Source organism: Neopsephotus bourkii, unplaced genomic scaffold, assembly GCF_033783945.1.
Source record: "Neopsephotus bourkii isolate Nb327-2 ecotype Australia unplaced genomic scaffold, CSIRO-AGI_Nbou_v1 NB_1600, whole genome shotgun sequence".
Taxonomy (NCBI): Eukaryota; Metazoa; Chordata; class Aves; order Psittaciformes; family Psittacidae; genus Neopsephotus; species Neopsephotus bourkii.
In genome coordinates, this window is record NW_026902076.1 from 2,144,709 (window position 1) to 2,157,344 (window position 12,636).

The following is a 12,636-nucleotide window of genomic DNA, read 5'->3' on the forward strand; positions in this document are numbered from 1 at the left end:
GCTCTTGTTTGGGGCTGTCAGTGGACCCTGGGACTACGAGGTACTGGCTCTGTCTGCTCTGTTCAACCTATCATCTTTTAACTGTTTCTGCTTTGGCAATACTTTTTTTGTTTGAGAATTCCTTCAAATGTATTCTTTCTTCTGACCATGTTGCTAGTGTAGTTCCAGCTAATAAGTAAACAGTGTAGACTACTGGGCAGGATAGGGTTAACTTCCATTGGGTTCCTGTAATCATTGGCTATATGCAGCTGAGACACTGGGGTTGAGACACTGGCCTAAGAATAAACCAAACACAACTGGTTCCACTGCTGGGCAAAGCTCCAGAACTTCCCTGAAGGTTGATTGCCTGTGAGTTTGTGCCTCTTTGTCTCTGAACTGAGGCTAGCTAAGAATAAGCAAGCCTGTTTCAGCTCCCTTTGGGGATGAGGTAAGAGCATGCACACATACTGGTGCATAGTAATTCATTAAACTGTAGTTATGCTGCGGTGTCTGAAAACTTCCTTTGGATTCCAGTGGAAACTTCCATGAAGGCATCCATACCAGTGCAGGGGCTCAATGACCCATTATGTTTTTGGTGGCTCCACCAAAAAAAATCTGGTCTTCAAATAGATGAGTGCAGAGGGAGCACTCATCAGGGTGATGGTCAGTAATTCAGCACCCAGTGTAGGCTGAGTTGGGTCTTCCGTGCTGCCAGTGGAGGCACATGGCTCTCTTGCAGTGAATGATAACACTAAGTCCACTGCTCTCTTCTCCACTGCTGACTGTGTAATGACCTGCAGGGATGTAGGTACTTGAGATGTGATACGAGGTCTGAACACCCTTTGGGCAGACTTCCTGCCATATGCAGACACTGTTGGGAATGCTATGGAAAATTGGATTAAGAGTATATAAAGAAACCTTGAAATCCACTGGCTATGCAAGCCATTCCCAGATTTGGTATCAGCACAGCAAGAAACAATTCCATCAGTTTTTCTGTCATGTTGTGATGGAAAAAGAAGATAAAATGGACTTGTCCTCCTCTTGGAGAAGCTAGTCATATACCAATGGAAGAACAATTGCAGGTTATTCTCTCTATGGTCATTAAAAACTTGTAACAGAACAGTTAATAGCAGCAAGTAGCTTAGGTTAATAATTAAGCATGCCCAATGGAGGGCTCTGAGCTGTCTGTGACAGGTATTGAGCCTTTTGAGAAACTAGTCTGGTGGGTTTCTGTACACTGTGACTCGGTTGCTTACTTAGCTGAGAGCCCAACACAGCCTTAGACTGAAAGCTGTGGTAGAGCTAACATCAAAGGGATGGAGTGGATATGCTGATATTGGAGTCTCTGGAGGAATGGAATAACATCAACTTGAATAAGGTAATACCAGAAAAAGTAAACCTAAATGATCCTTATGCACCTGCTTTTAAATGCAAGTTTCACATGCATCAGGGCTCCACCTGACCCCTAAAAATTACAGTTATGTTCAAATGTGCAAGAAATATAGGGAGAAGAGTTACAGTAGGTCTCGTGGTATAGTAAGCAATAGAAGCTTGGGGTTGGACTAGATGACCTTCCAACCCAAACTATTCTATGAAGTTTATAAGTTGGCTTCATGGGGACAGTTGTTTGCCATAATTATGGGGTAAGTAAAGCTTCTGTCCAACTTACCTCTGTTACTCTCCTGTTGTATCTTTTCTAGGGTGCTAGCCCACACTTCTTACACTGTGCATCCCTGCTCTTGCCTAGAAGCTCTGTGGAGGCTTTTTATATAAGATTTCAGGATCACGATGTATAGTATTTTGATGATCTTAAAACCATGTTTACAGTAACAGCAACTGGGGAGGAAGCATGTGAAAAGCAATAGCAGCTTTGCTATAAGGTTTGCCTTTCCTAGAAGACCAAACAGCAGATTTAGTTTCTTTAAAACCTGGTATGAATGCATTGATTTCACTCTAATCTTGCAAAGTTCCTACTCCTAAGGGAGGGAGAGTTGCTTTACAGGCTACACAGTATTTTCCTTATCATCTGGTTTAGACCAGGAGTGCACTTTTGAAGCAAGTCTTGTCATCTTCAGATAAGGTGGTATGTTTCACACCACAGAACTGTCTCAGCGAACGGATGCCAATCCTTCTGGATGAAATCAAAGATATGCTCCAAACAATGCTCCAGCCATTAATGGATGTTCAGTCCTTGGTACTAGGCTAGAACTGGTGCTCTGTGTAACACCCCTAAATGCTTGCCATGTGGATGTTGGGTCTTCAGCATCAAATGTTTTGCTCTCCACACCTGCTTCTACTGGGGTGTGCAACAAAAGTGGACATGACTTTATTTTGGATTTTGTCCTTTTCTATCATCACCAAATTCTTTGCTGCCCAGTACTGAGCAGTTATTCCCATTCTCCATTCATTTAGTCCCTTTTCCATTATACAGTGCCTCACACAGTGATCTTCTTTTTTTCTCCCATGAGTGCAAAACCCATGTTGAAGGCAGTAGAAATTGCTGGTCTATATTTTTAAATGTTACAACAGTTCCTGGAATGGACTTTGTAAAGGGAATGTGCGATATGTCTGGCTATGATAGCAAGCAAGACCAGGGCATGTGCTAGTCTACAAGGACTCAAGTTCATTTCCTTAGATTATTAGAACAGTTTGCAACTGTTGTGATCAAGTCTACCTGTAGTGATCTAAACAGTAACTAGGCACACCTGAGGAGCCATTATAGGCCATTCCCAGTTTGGGGCTAGCTGTTTAAGGCTAGAGAGCTTAATAATGTAGTCAAGTCCTGTTATTTGGATTTGGAGCTGGAGAATGACCATGGCATCATGAAGTTTACTGTAATAAATGCAACAAGTTTTGCATGAAGTAACACAGAGCTAGGAGAGTTTTAGCACCATCAGCTTTAAATTCTGTAATTGCTTTCAACAATTCAAATGTGTTTAATTAGAGTCATTCTCCTAAAACATGGCCCCAGTGGGGGAAAGCTCATCCTAAGCTTGGCTGGAAATTGGACTGCTGACGAGGGCATATGTTCTGTATAGATCTGTTGGGTGTGCAGAAAAACAATATGCTTTGCCATATATTGATCTTTTTTTACTGTGAGAGAGGTGAATCAGTGTTTTCTTTGTGATTTGACATTGTGGTCCATGTTGTCTGCTATAGCACAGACCATTGCTCCCACAGGCTTTGAGTGTGAAGAAAATACAGATGGGGTTTGTTTTAATATTACAGGGAGGTCCTAAGGCCCCAAGTCATGATCCTGAGGCCAGACTCTTCTGAAATTCGCATCCAAAGTTCAAGATGAGCCCTTGGAGATCATCTTTTCTGGGTGTTGAGCTGATATTCTTTGCAGGTGGGTGATAGAGATGTGTTGTCTCCAATCACACTGGACATACAGTACCAACAAAATTCAGGGCCACTAAGCTGAATATAGACTGTGAGACATGGAGAAGCATCTTTTAAAGGTTTTGAATACTACGAGGTATTGACTGAAGCATACTGGATGTTGTCCACCCTTATCAATGTTCTTTCATGGTATTATTTCCATAGCTAGTGGGGATTTCTGGATTTGTTCTTAATTTTCCTTGTTCTATGTGGGTTTATCTCATGCCTTAAAAATTGATTTTCATTCACTTAATGATAGCCATATCACTGTTTGCGTGTTGATATTAAGGGTTCATGATGCAAGCACTCCTAATATTTGGCTTCAGTGATCAATACTTGTATTCAGCGAGATTGCATTCACATGCAGACAAGAAGCTGGAAATTTCCTGAAATGCTAAGCAGGAAACTGGTTACCCCTGTAAAAAGACTTCTGGAAAATTCGGATCATTGCTATAAAAAAAAGCTTAACAAACCAGGCACTGGTTCATCTTTATTAGTTTCAGAAGATGAGTGTCCCCAAAATAGATCCTAAATTGTCTTAAGAATATGATGTCTTTGGGAAAAGCGTTGAATAGGAAGTTACATGTGACTTAATTTCACGAAGCAGGATTTCCTTTCCAGGCCTGTGATTTGTTCATAAAGGCTTTGGTTAGAAAGAGCTGGACAGTCTGTTTTGAAGTCAGCAGAGGATATGTTTTGTGGGCAGTCCTAAGTTTGGGACAATGTATGGAAGTCAGCAAACATGTTTCTTGGAGAAATAAGCATGAAGCTTACCATATTTGTTTTAATTCTTGAGGAGGACAGGAGGCTCAGACTGTAGCTTGGTTCACCGAGTCCTGAAGGCATCAAACCCCCCCTGAAAGGAAGCAGGACTACTACATGGGGGAGACAGTTGGGTGGGTGGGGGGGAAGAAGTATAAGCAACATGATGAATATGGATAACTGAGCAGAAATGAGATGAAGGGTGGGATCACAGGAGGACTGCTGTCTGAACACTGTCTCGTCTTGAGTGGTGCTTGTATTACACTTCAGCCTGATGTAGCTGGATTGTTTTTGCAGTGACAGCCACGGGATTGCATGTTAAGCCCCAAGAGGGTAGTGTCGCTGGAGGAACATGGATTACTATTACTCTGGATGGTGAGTTTTAAACTCTTATGAAACAAGTGTCAAACAGAGAATTGGTTCAATTCTGCCATTTGGGTTTGGAGTGAGAAACCCTAAGAAACAGATCCTGTGGCACCCATAACATAAAATCAGCTTGAAATTATTATTTCATATGTTATTGCTTATGGTTGCTTCTTTTTAAGTTCTTTCTAAACTACTGAAGTCAGATTTTTTATTTATTTTTGTAGACATATAGCTAGAAATTTCTTCCCTGCTACCCTTTTCTTTGAAGAAAATCTCTGTTCACAGATCCTGTGATATTGGAGCTTTAAAACCACTAATGATAAACATGAGATCCAAATAAAAATCACAGAAATTGACATGACACACATATTTGGGCCCAAAACCAGCTGTACAAAGCAAGGTCTGATTTTCTGCAGTGATGAATATTGATTAATTGGGAAAATGTTGGTTTGTGAGCCAGCTGTATGTTTGGCATGCTCAAGTTCTGATACTTGGTCATTGATAATGATGACGAGTGGTATCAGTCTTATTTGAACATTGTGAATCCTCACAGAGATGGTAAAATAGAGAGCAGAAAGGAAGCTCAGGTCTTCAAGGGAGATGTCTCCCCAACAGCACTGTACGGCTGGCACAGTCATAGCTGGGATCTTGCAGTTCAAGCAGAGTTATCTTATTTTGGTTGGGGGAGTAGACATCCAGGCCTTGGGAGAAGGGGAAAGAACTTTCCTGAGACTATGGAGAAATATTTGCTGTAAGTTGAGAAACTACTGGTGTCATTGAAAGTGAGTCTGTGGGGTGGGAACCACCAGTGAAGATTGTGTGCAAATGGAGTGTCGTTTGTAAGCCGTTTTCATTTCTAGGTAAATTTGATTGTTCTACAAAAGTTAGACTTACTAGTTTATGTTCACATAAAGCTTGACTTTATGAAGATTTGAAGTATTTGATCCTTTGGATAACTCACTCTAAAGAAATAGGTTAAGGAGATCCACCATACAGCACAGGTGAACTTCAGGTCCTGTCAGCAAAGCAATGTAAGGCACTGGCAACAGCAAAGACTGTGGCAAGTGGTACTGATTTTGTGGGTGATTTAAGTATCTGTGGGCATATGTATGTTCCAGTGTAGATGGGTGAGGCAATTCCACCTCCCAATATCTCTCAATCTCTGCAGTGGAATGCATGTGAAAGAGACCAAATACTGTATTAGGGGCAAAACCCCATGCAGCTGCATTGTGGGATGAACTTGGGTTTATGTGTGTACTGGTTTTGGCTGGGATAGAATTAAATTCCTTCACAGTAGCTTGTATGGTGCCACGTTTTGGATTTGTGCTGAAACAGTGTTGACAACACACAGATGCTTCAGTTATTGCTGAGCAGTGCTTATACATCAAGGTCTTTTCTGCTCCTCACACCAAGTAAGTTGGAGGTGCACAAAAATCTGTGAGGAAACATAGCTGGGACAGGTGATCCATCTGACTAAAGGGGTATTCCGTAGAATATGACATCACATTTAGAAAGAAAATTAGTGGGAGAGGTTGGCAAAGTGGGGCCACAGCTTGGGGACTGGCTGTGCATTGGTCAGTTGGTGGTAAGCAGTTATTCTCATTCGCATCACTTGTCTGTTTTGGGTTTTATTTTTTTCTCTATTTTTTCTCTTTTCCTCACACATTTTTATTATTATTTCTCTTTAATTATTAACCTGTTTTTATTCTTAACCTACACATTTTCTCACTTTTACCCTCACTCTTCCATGCCACTAGGGTAGGGAGTACGTGAGCAGCTGTGTGGGGCTTAGTTGCTGGCTGGAGTTAAACCACAACAATGTGAAACTACACAAATGTGATTTAAAACAGAAAAAGATTAGGAGCAATGCTCAGAAACCTTACAGAGAAGCTAGGTTGCACATTAAAATTGTATGTTATGCAACTAAATGTGATTAATCCTGTCCTCACAGAGCTCTTCTGATTGTCTTTGATGGTTTAGGCTCAAGATCTGACCAGCTAGAATGTGTCTCTTTGACTAGCACATCCCATCTGCAGGTGTTCTTGGTGAATCCAGACCTGCCCAGGTTGCCCTGTGATGTCTCCCCTCTGTATTTTGACTTATGCACTATAAGATGCAGAACAAGGTATGATCAACAACCTAAGTGTGGGGTGAGACCTTACCATTTGTCTTCTAGGATCCTCATCTTCTTTCAGTGTCTGTACAGGCAGTTTGGGAGTTGAAGGAATTCTTGTGGGTGCTCTCCAAGCTGTGTTGCATTTATTCTTACTTCGACTTAATGAAGCACGAGGCAACCCAGTGTGGGAGTCAAACTGAGTGTTCTTGGAGAGACTAAACTCGGATCATCAGTGTTTTGTAGACATCTAATTCTTAGCTGCAAAGTGCCAAGGAAAGTCTTGGCAGGAATTTTGCCAGTTTTTGGTGCCCCTGACCTGTCCAAGATCATACAGAGAAGTTGTGAGTATAGCAGGAAACAAATGGTTTCAGGTGGGCAATCTAAGCTCTCTGCTTTCTACCCTGTTATAACTTTAAAGAAGACTCTTTGACTGAAAGATTGAGTGTCTCAAGAGGCTGTAAAAGTGACCTTAATGGGGCTCTTCCATCTCTTGCTGCTATGATTTGGCTGGGAGTTAATTCTGCTGAATGCTGTGCTGTGAAACTGTGTGCATTAATGATGCAACCCTGGGTTAGTTTAATACTAATGAATAACAATTATTGTCTGAGCATGTCTAATGAGCTTGTCTTTTTTGCATTAATGTACAATTTAGATAGAGTTCTGCAGTCCTATCACCTTCTGCACTTAACTGTAGTTTCTTTTAAAGTGTAGCTTTAGAGTTCAGGTTCACATGTGTTAAGGTTGGGTTCACAGTGTAAATTTGCTTTGCTCTGCTGAAAATTCAGTGGACCTGTGAAGAATGAAGACCCGGTGAAGGGCCTGGCATTTCCTAAAAAACATAAACCAAATCTGTGTAAAAATAACACATTCTCTTGCACCTAGGTCTTCACCCCAGGAAGGCTTGTACTATGTGGAGGTGATCTTGAAAGGACGCGTGATTAACAATCTGACTGAGGTGGAGAAAGAAAACTTTACTTTCAAGGTAACCACCAAGCGCGTATGAAGTGATGATAACTATTTCAAGGTGTTGAAGTCAAACTTGAGACCTAGTATCACAGGGAATGTGTTGAAATATTCTCTCTCATTTATTGTGTGTCTGGATGTCAGGACAAGAAGTCAGGATGCTCCTTCTGTCCCTTAAAAAATTAAGTGCACTGAGTAATTCATCAGTGGCACTGGGTAGAATAAGTGACCTAAGAGGTCATATCTGGGTCCACGTTAATCTGTCTCTGCACTTAGTCACACACTCAGGAGACCCTATTGTGTCAGCAGGTGCTATGCTGGCTTACTCTGTTGTTACCCTCCAAGCTGCAGGGTAGCAGCTAACAGTATGCATTGGCAGGTGTACCCATAGGCAAGAATAAATCCCATGGGCACAGCTTGTTACAGGAAAAGACATCTGGGGAGGGACTCTTCATCAGGGACTGTAGTGGTAGGACAAGGGATAATGGGTCCAAACTGAAACAGGGGAAGTTCAGGTTAGATATAAGGAAGAAGTTCTTTACTGTAAGGGTGGTGAGGCACTGGAATGGGTTGCCCAGAGAAGGTAGCAAATGCTTCATCCTTGGCAATGTTGAAGGTCATGCTGGACAGAGCCTTGGGCAACATGGTCTAGTGTGAGGCATTCCTGGCAGGGGGGTTGGAACTAGACGAACTTAAGGTCCTTCCCAACCCAAACCATTCTATGATTTTATCTATTCCGGTGTAGGACAGGTCTCCATATGTAAGATGAGCAAGACTTCAAAAGCTCAAACCTCAGTTGTGATTTTGTATCTGCTGCTCAGTTACTTCAAGAGCTTGCTACCCTTCCATCCTTCCTCCCCCCATCAAACAGTATTTCCTTTGGCTCTCAGTGTAAAGGCACATTGTCACAGGAGGTTGTGGCATATGGTGGTATTAGACCAATTAATGACAGTCGTGTCAGGGCTTCTTGCAGGGCAGAATCCTTAACCACGGCTGTGTATTTTGGGACAAAGCCTAGTGTGTCTGGAAGTCACGTCCCACCTCTGTGCTAACTTTGAGTATCAAGCAAGAAAACCCAGCGCGTTCAGAAAATTGCACATTAAAGCTGAAGAGTCATTGGGTGGTTCAGCTAGCTTAGAGAGTTGATGAAAAATCACCAGGGGATGCTGTTAATGAGGCACATTCTAAGCTAAATAAAACACAATGTGTCTCTTTGTTTTGGGGCTGGGACCTTGGAGCTATGTGTATCAAAAATTAATTTTGCTTCCACACTAGATTGAAAAAGCCCACTGCAGGCAGCAACAAGTCTGAACAGCTCGGCAGACTTGCGTCAGCCAGTGGCCCTAGCTTTCATGCTGCTTTTGGCTGCTTCTCCACATCATCCCCAGCTCAGGGTATGCTGTGATGCTGCCTTTGCTTCTCAGAAGTGGCCATCACCATAGGGAGTTTATGGCTACTCGTTCATTTTTTATATGACCATGAGGAGAAGGGAAGGCAAAGACTGAGCTTTGAAAGGGAGCGGAGTTCAAAGAAAGCTCTGAAAAAAAAACCCTAACAAGATGTGCAAATGTGTCTTTGATTTGATTTAGGTCTTCTTTCAGTTATTTAAGCTATTTATTGGGCTAACAGCAGCATCTGTAAGTCAAGAGGCAACTGGAGAAAAGGGGCTCTACTTACTGAAAATGCAGCCAAAGTAGGTGCTGGGTCAGGTATCTGTGTGTCTCAGCTACTTTGGGAGGTTGATGATGACCTTATTCCACTTGGAAAGTATCCCTGTGTGCTCCCTATCTTCTGAGAGGCTTGCTTCAAAGCACAATCTCTCTGCTCCTTCTTGAACTCCAAGTCAAAAATAGTACCCCACAGCAGATTTCCAGTATTTCCTTGCTGCTCCCTCAGAGGTCAAGGTAGTGCTTTCACAAAAACACCTCTGATGTATTCTACTTCATCAAGATGGGCCAAGATAAACATTTTCTTTGCTACGCTGCAGCCAGCTTGCTAAAGCCCAGCTGAAGTATTTCACTTATATGATCTTGAAATAGCTTTCAAGATTATACTATTGGGAACAAAAAATGGTGCTATAATGTAAGATGAAATTGAGGTCTCTACTTCAGATGAAGCATGGCTTAGCTTTATAGTGTATTAAACTGTATCTTCTGGAGTTTACTCAAGCCAGTGTGGACTATTTGGGTGCAAAAAAGGATGCTAAAATAGCAGTAAGCCATACTCTGAATGCAGAGGGGGTAAGGAGGAGATATTTGCTCTTTACTCCCTTCCCAAAACAGGACTCTGCTTCAAAGATCAAGTCTGAAGGCTCTGAAATGTGGTTGCTGACTCTGTTGAGCAATGTGTAATCAGATACTGCTGGACTGCTGCGAAAATGACTGCCATTTAACTACAAATTTCTCTTTGCAGTTCTCTGCTGCTCAGACACCTGTGGTTTACCAAATTAGTCCACCATCTGGCATCCCAGGTACGGGACCTCTCTTTAAGCTGGAGCCTAGTTTAATTATCTGAGCTTCATACTGTCTTTCTCCTTATGAGGGGTCTGTCTTGCTGGGGATTAAAATGGGCACCTCCAGAACTTAATGTCTAAGCTCATGCTGAACACAAAAATGGGTTTTGCACAAGAGTAAAGAGTCTGCAGCACTGGGTGCGAAAGAAGTGAGTAGCACACAGTGACCAGTTTATTTGGTACCTTTGGCAGCCCAGTTCTGCCTGAGAGATGTTCAGCAAATGGATGGGTCTAATCAGTTTAAACTGAGTAATCTGACCTTATTTAGCAACAGTTTTAAGAAGAATTAGCTATTAGGTGATATTGTAATGCCATACAGACCTTTTGGTTAATGGGGCTTTAGATCAAACTTTAGTTACATGAGAAGATGGTCACTGGTTTTGGTCTGCACAATTAACTGGTGTATAGAAGACCTTTTTCCCTCCTGTTTCTATTCTGTTTGTGTTTGCAGGCTGCTTTAGAGAAATACTGAAATACTGGTTTCCCAAGTTAAGATCAATCAAAACATTTTGGTTTCTTAAGTGTGCAGTGATCCTGCAGCTCACATAGATGTTCCTCAATCTAAGTCCATCCCTCATTTCCAGTGATTTTCAGGGGCAGTTAAGCTCCAGGTTCTCATGCTGTGCTTTAGCATGTCTATATGGAAGTTTCTTTGTGGTAGCTGGGTATTTGACCTCCCAAGATAGTAAGTGAAGAACACTAGAGTAACACTAAGTGTCTAGTGCTATTTGAGGTGTCCTGGAGCAGGTAGATACAACACAACTACAAAGACTCATTCCTTTTTGGAGCCACAGTGGGAGAACAGAATGCCTCAAATGGTTTAAGGTAACCCACCCTACGCAGGCAACTGAACCAGACTGTCACCCAATGTGGTCAAGGGAGTGTTGTGAGTGATTCAGCTTGGCCATGTGTATGGTGAGGTTCTGTGATGGACCTTGACCCTGTCTAGTGTAAAGATGATGTAATTTTGGTTGCCTCCTGAGGTTCTACAATAGAATGGAATTAGAATGTGGGGTTTAGTTAACAAAGAGTTGAAGAAAATGTTTTCTCAGTATAAATACTAGATCTGATCAAAAATCAGGAATGGAGTTTTTTTGTGGGAAACAAAGGTGTGTGTTTTGGGAAAACTGTATTAAGTGGAAATTCACCTTGAACTATGGTAGAAGCTGAGAGTAGCCACCACTGCAGCCAGTGAGGCACCTCTCTACAAAATCAGTAAAACCCAAGAGTTTTCTTTGTTCAGCTCAGAAACTCTGCAAATAAGTTATCTGCTTTTAAGTCTCCCTTCAATTTCCATTTCCTTTTAAACAGGAAATTTAATAGAGATTTATGGGAAGACAATTGCTGCAAGATATGAGACCCTGGACTTCAATGTGGATTATATTGATGGGTAATTATATATAGGCATTTTTCTGACCCAGTCCCTGTAAATTGGCATTTCTAACATCAACCTCCTTGACAGCAATAAATTGCAACCAGTTGGCCCACAGTTGCCATTTACTTCCTCTGTGGTTTATTGCAGCTCATGAGTTGGGCTCCAGCAAACTTTGTTAATCTAATTGCAACTGGTCCATTAAGCTAGTTGGTTTGTTTACTGGCAGCACAGTCAATCACAGCTCAGTGTGAATTGTACTGTAATTGCGTCTGGTTGCTGTAGATTTTACTTTGGCTAGCAAATTAAAATTTAACTAATTAAAATAATGTCAGAAGCTAAAAGTTAAATAAATTTTCCCTTCCATTTGCATTTTTAGAAAAACTGTTAGCTTGAAGCAGATGCTCTGGTGATTCCGAAGACAAAGCAAAAGTATTTTGAAACAAAGGCTTTGTTGTTCACTGCTTTAAACCCTCTCTGGTCATTTCCATGCTCTCTAAGGTTTTTATTTTCTGCTGCTTCTGTAGTTACATGCAACAGAACAAAGCAGATAGATTTAAAACTTTACTTCAGGACAGAAGCACTTTAAGCATGGTGATTTTAGAATAAGCATAAGCACTGACTCTGCTGTCTGTCATATGTATTTCCATATGTATGGAAGTGTTCTCACTACTGAGTTATGATTTCCTTGCATGAGTGTCAATGGCAGTGAAAAACTAACCCCAAGTGAGTATTTAAAAATAAACTATTAATCTATAGTTACTGTGCTGGCATTTTAGCTATCATTTCAGTAACCAGGGAAAGTGTATATTCTCAGTACTTAGAAATATTATTTGCAGCAGCAGATATTTTACTACTAGATGCTTTTTAACTACTTCTGAGTTTGAGTGGAAATGTCCCTTGCCAAGTAATTAAATTGTCTGCCACTATGAATGAGAGTCCAGTGCAGATTCCTGCCTTAACCAGCTGCACCCACTTGTCAGCCCTACACTTTTTCTCACTGGATGCACATTAGCATCCTTCGTTAGATATTAGTTATTGTTTCACCTGACTCTAGTGGCACTGTGAAACCTTTGATCAGTGGGATGAAAGGCTGGTCTGTCTGACTGCAGGCTGGACGTGCCTGCATGCTCCATTGCTAGATTACTAATTTACAGTTTAACATCTCTATCACCAAAGAGGAAA

The 12,636-nt window shown here is 41.6% G+C and overlaps 1 protein-coding gene across 5 annotated transcripts in view; it reads left to right on the forward strand.

The window, feature by feature from the left end:
* Positions 1-288: 288 nt before the first annotated feature.
* PKHD1 (PKHD1 ciliary IPT domain containing fibrocystin/polyductin) overlaps positions 289-12,636 on the forward strand; it is a 251,034-nt gene continuing 238,686 nt past the window's right edge. For 2 of the 5 annotated variants that reach the window (XM_061372233.1, XM_061372234.1), the window contains exons 1-7: positions 1,186-1,357; positions 3,208-3,328; positions 4,420-4,497; positions 6,469-6,613; positions 7,487-7,586; positions 9,980-10,037; positions 11,391-11,469. In XM_061372233.1, coding sequence (XP_061228217.1) covers positions 3,277-3,328; positions 4,420-4,497; positions 6,469-6,613; positions 7,487-7,586; positions 9,980-10,037; positions 11,391-11,469 — 512 coding nt within the window. In that variant the 5' untranslated portion in view covers positions 1,186-1,357; positions 3,208-3,276. Of the gene's footprint in view, positions 428-1,185; positions 1,358-3,207; positions 3,329-4,419; positions 4,498-6,468; positions 6,614-7,486; positions 7,587-9,979; positions 10,038-11,390; positions 11,470-12,636 lie in introns of those variants that run through there. The other 3 variants (XM_061372229.1, XM_061372232.1, XM_061372231.1) reach the window with 2 other exon arrangements.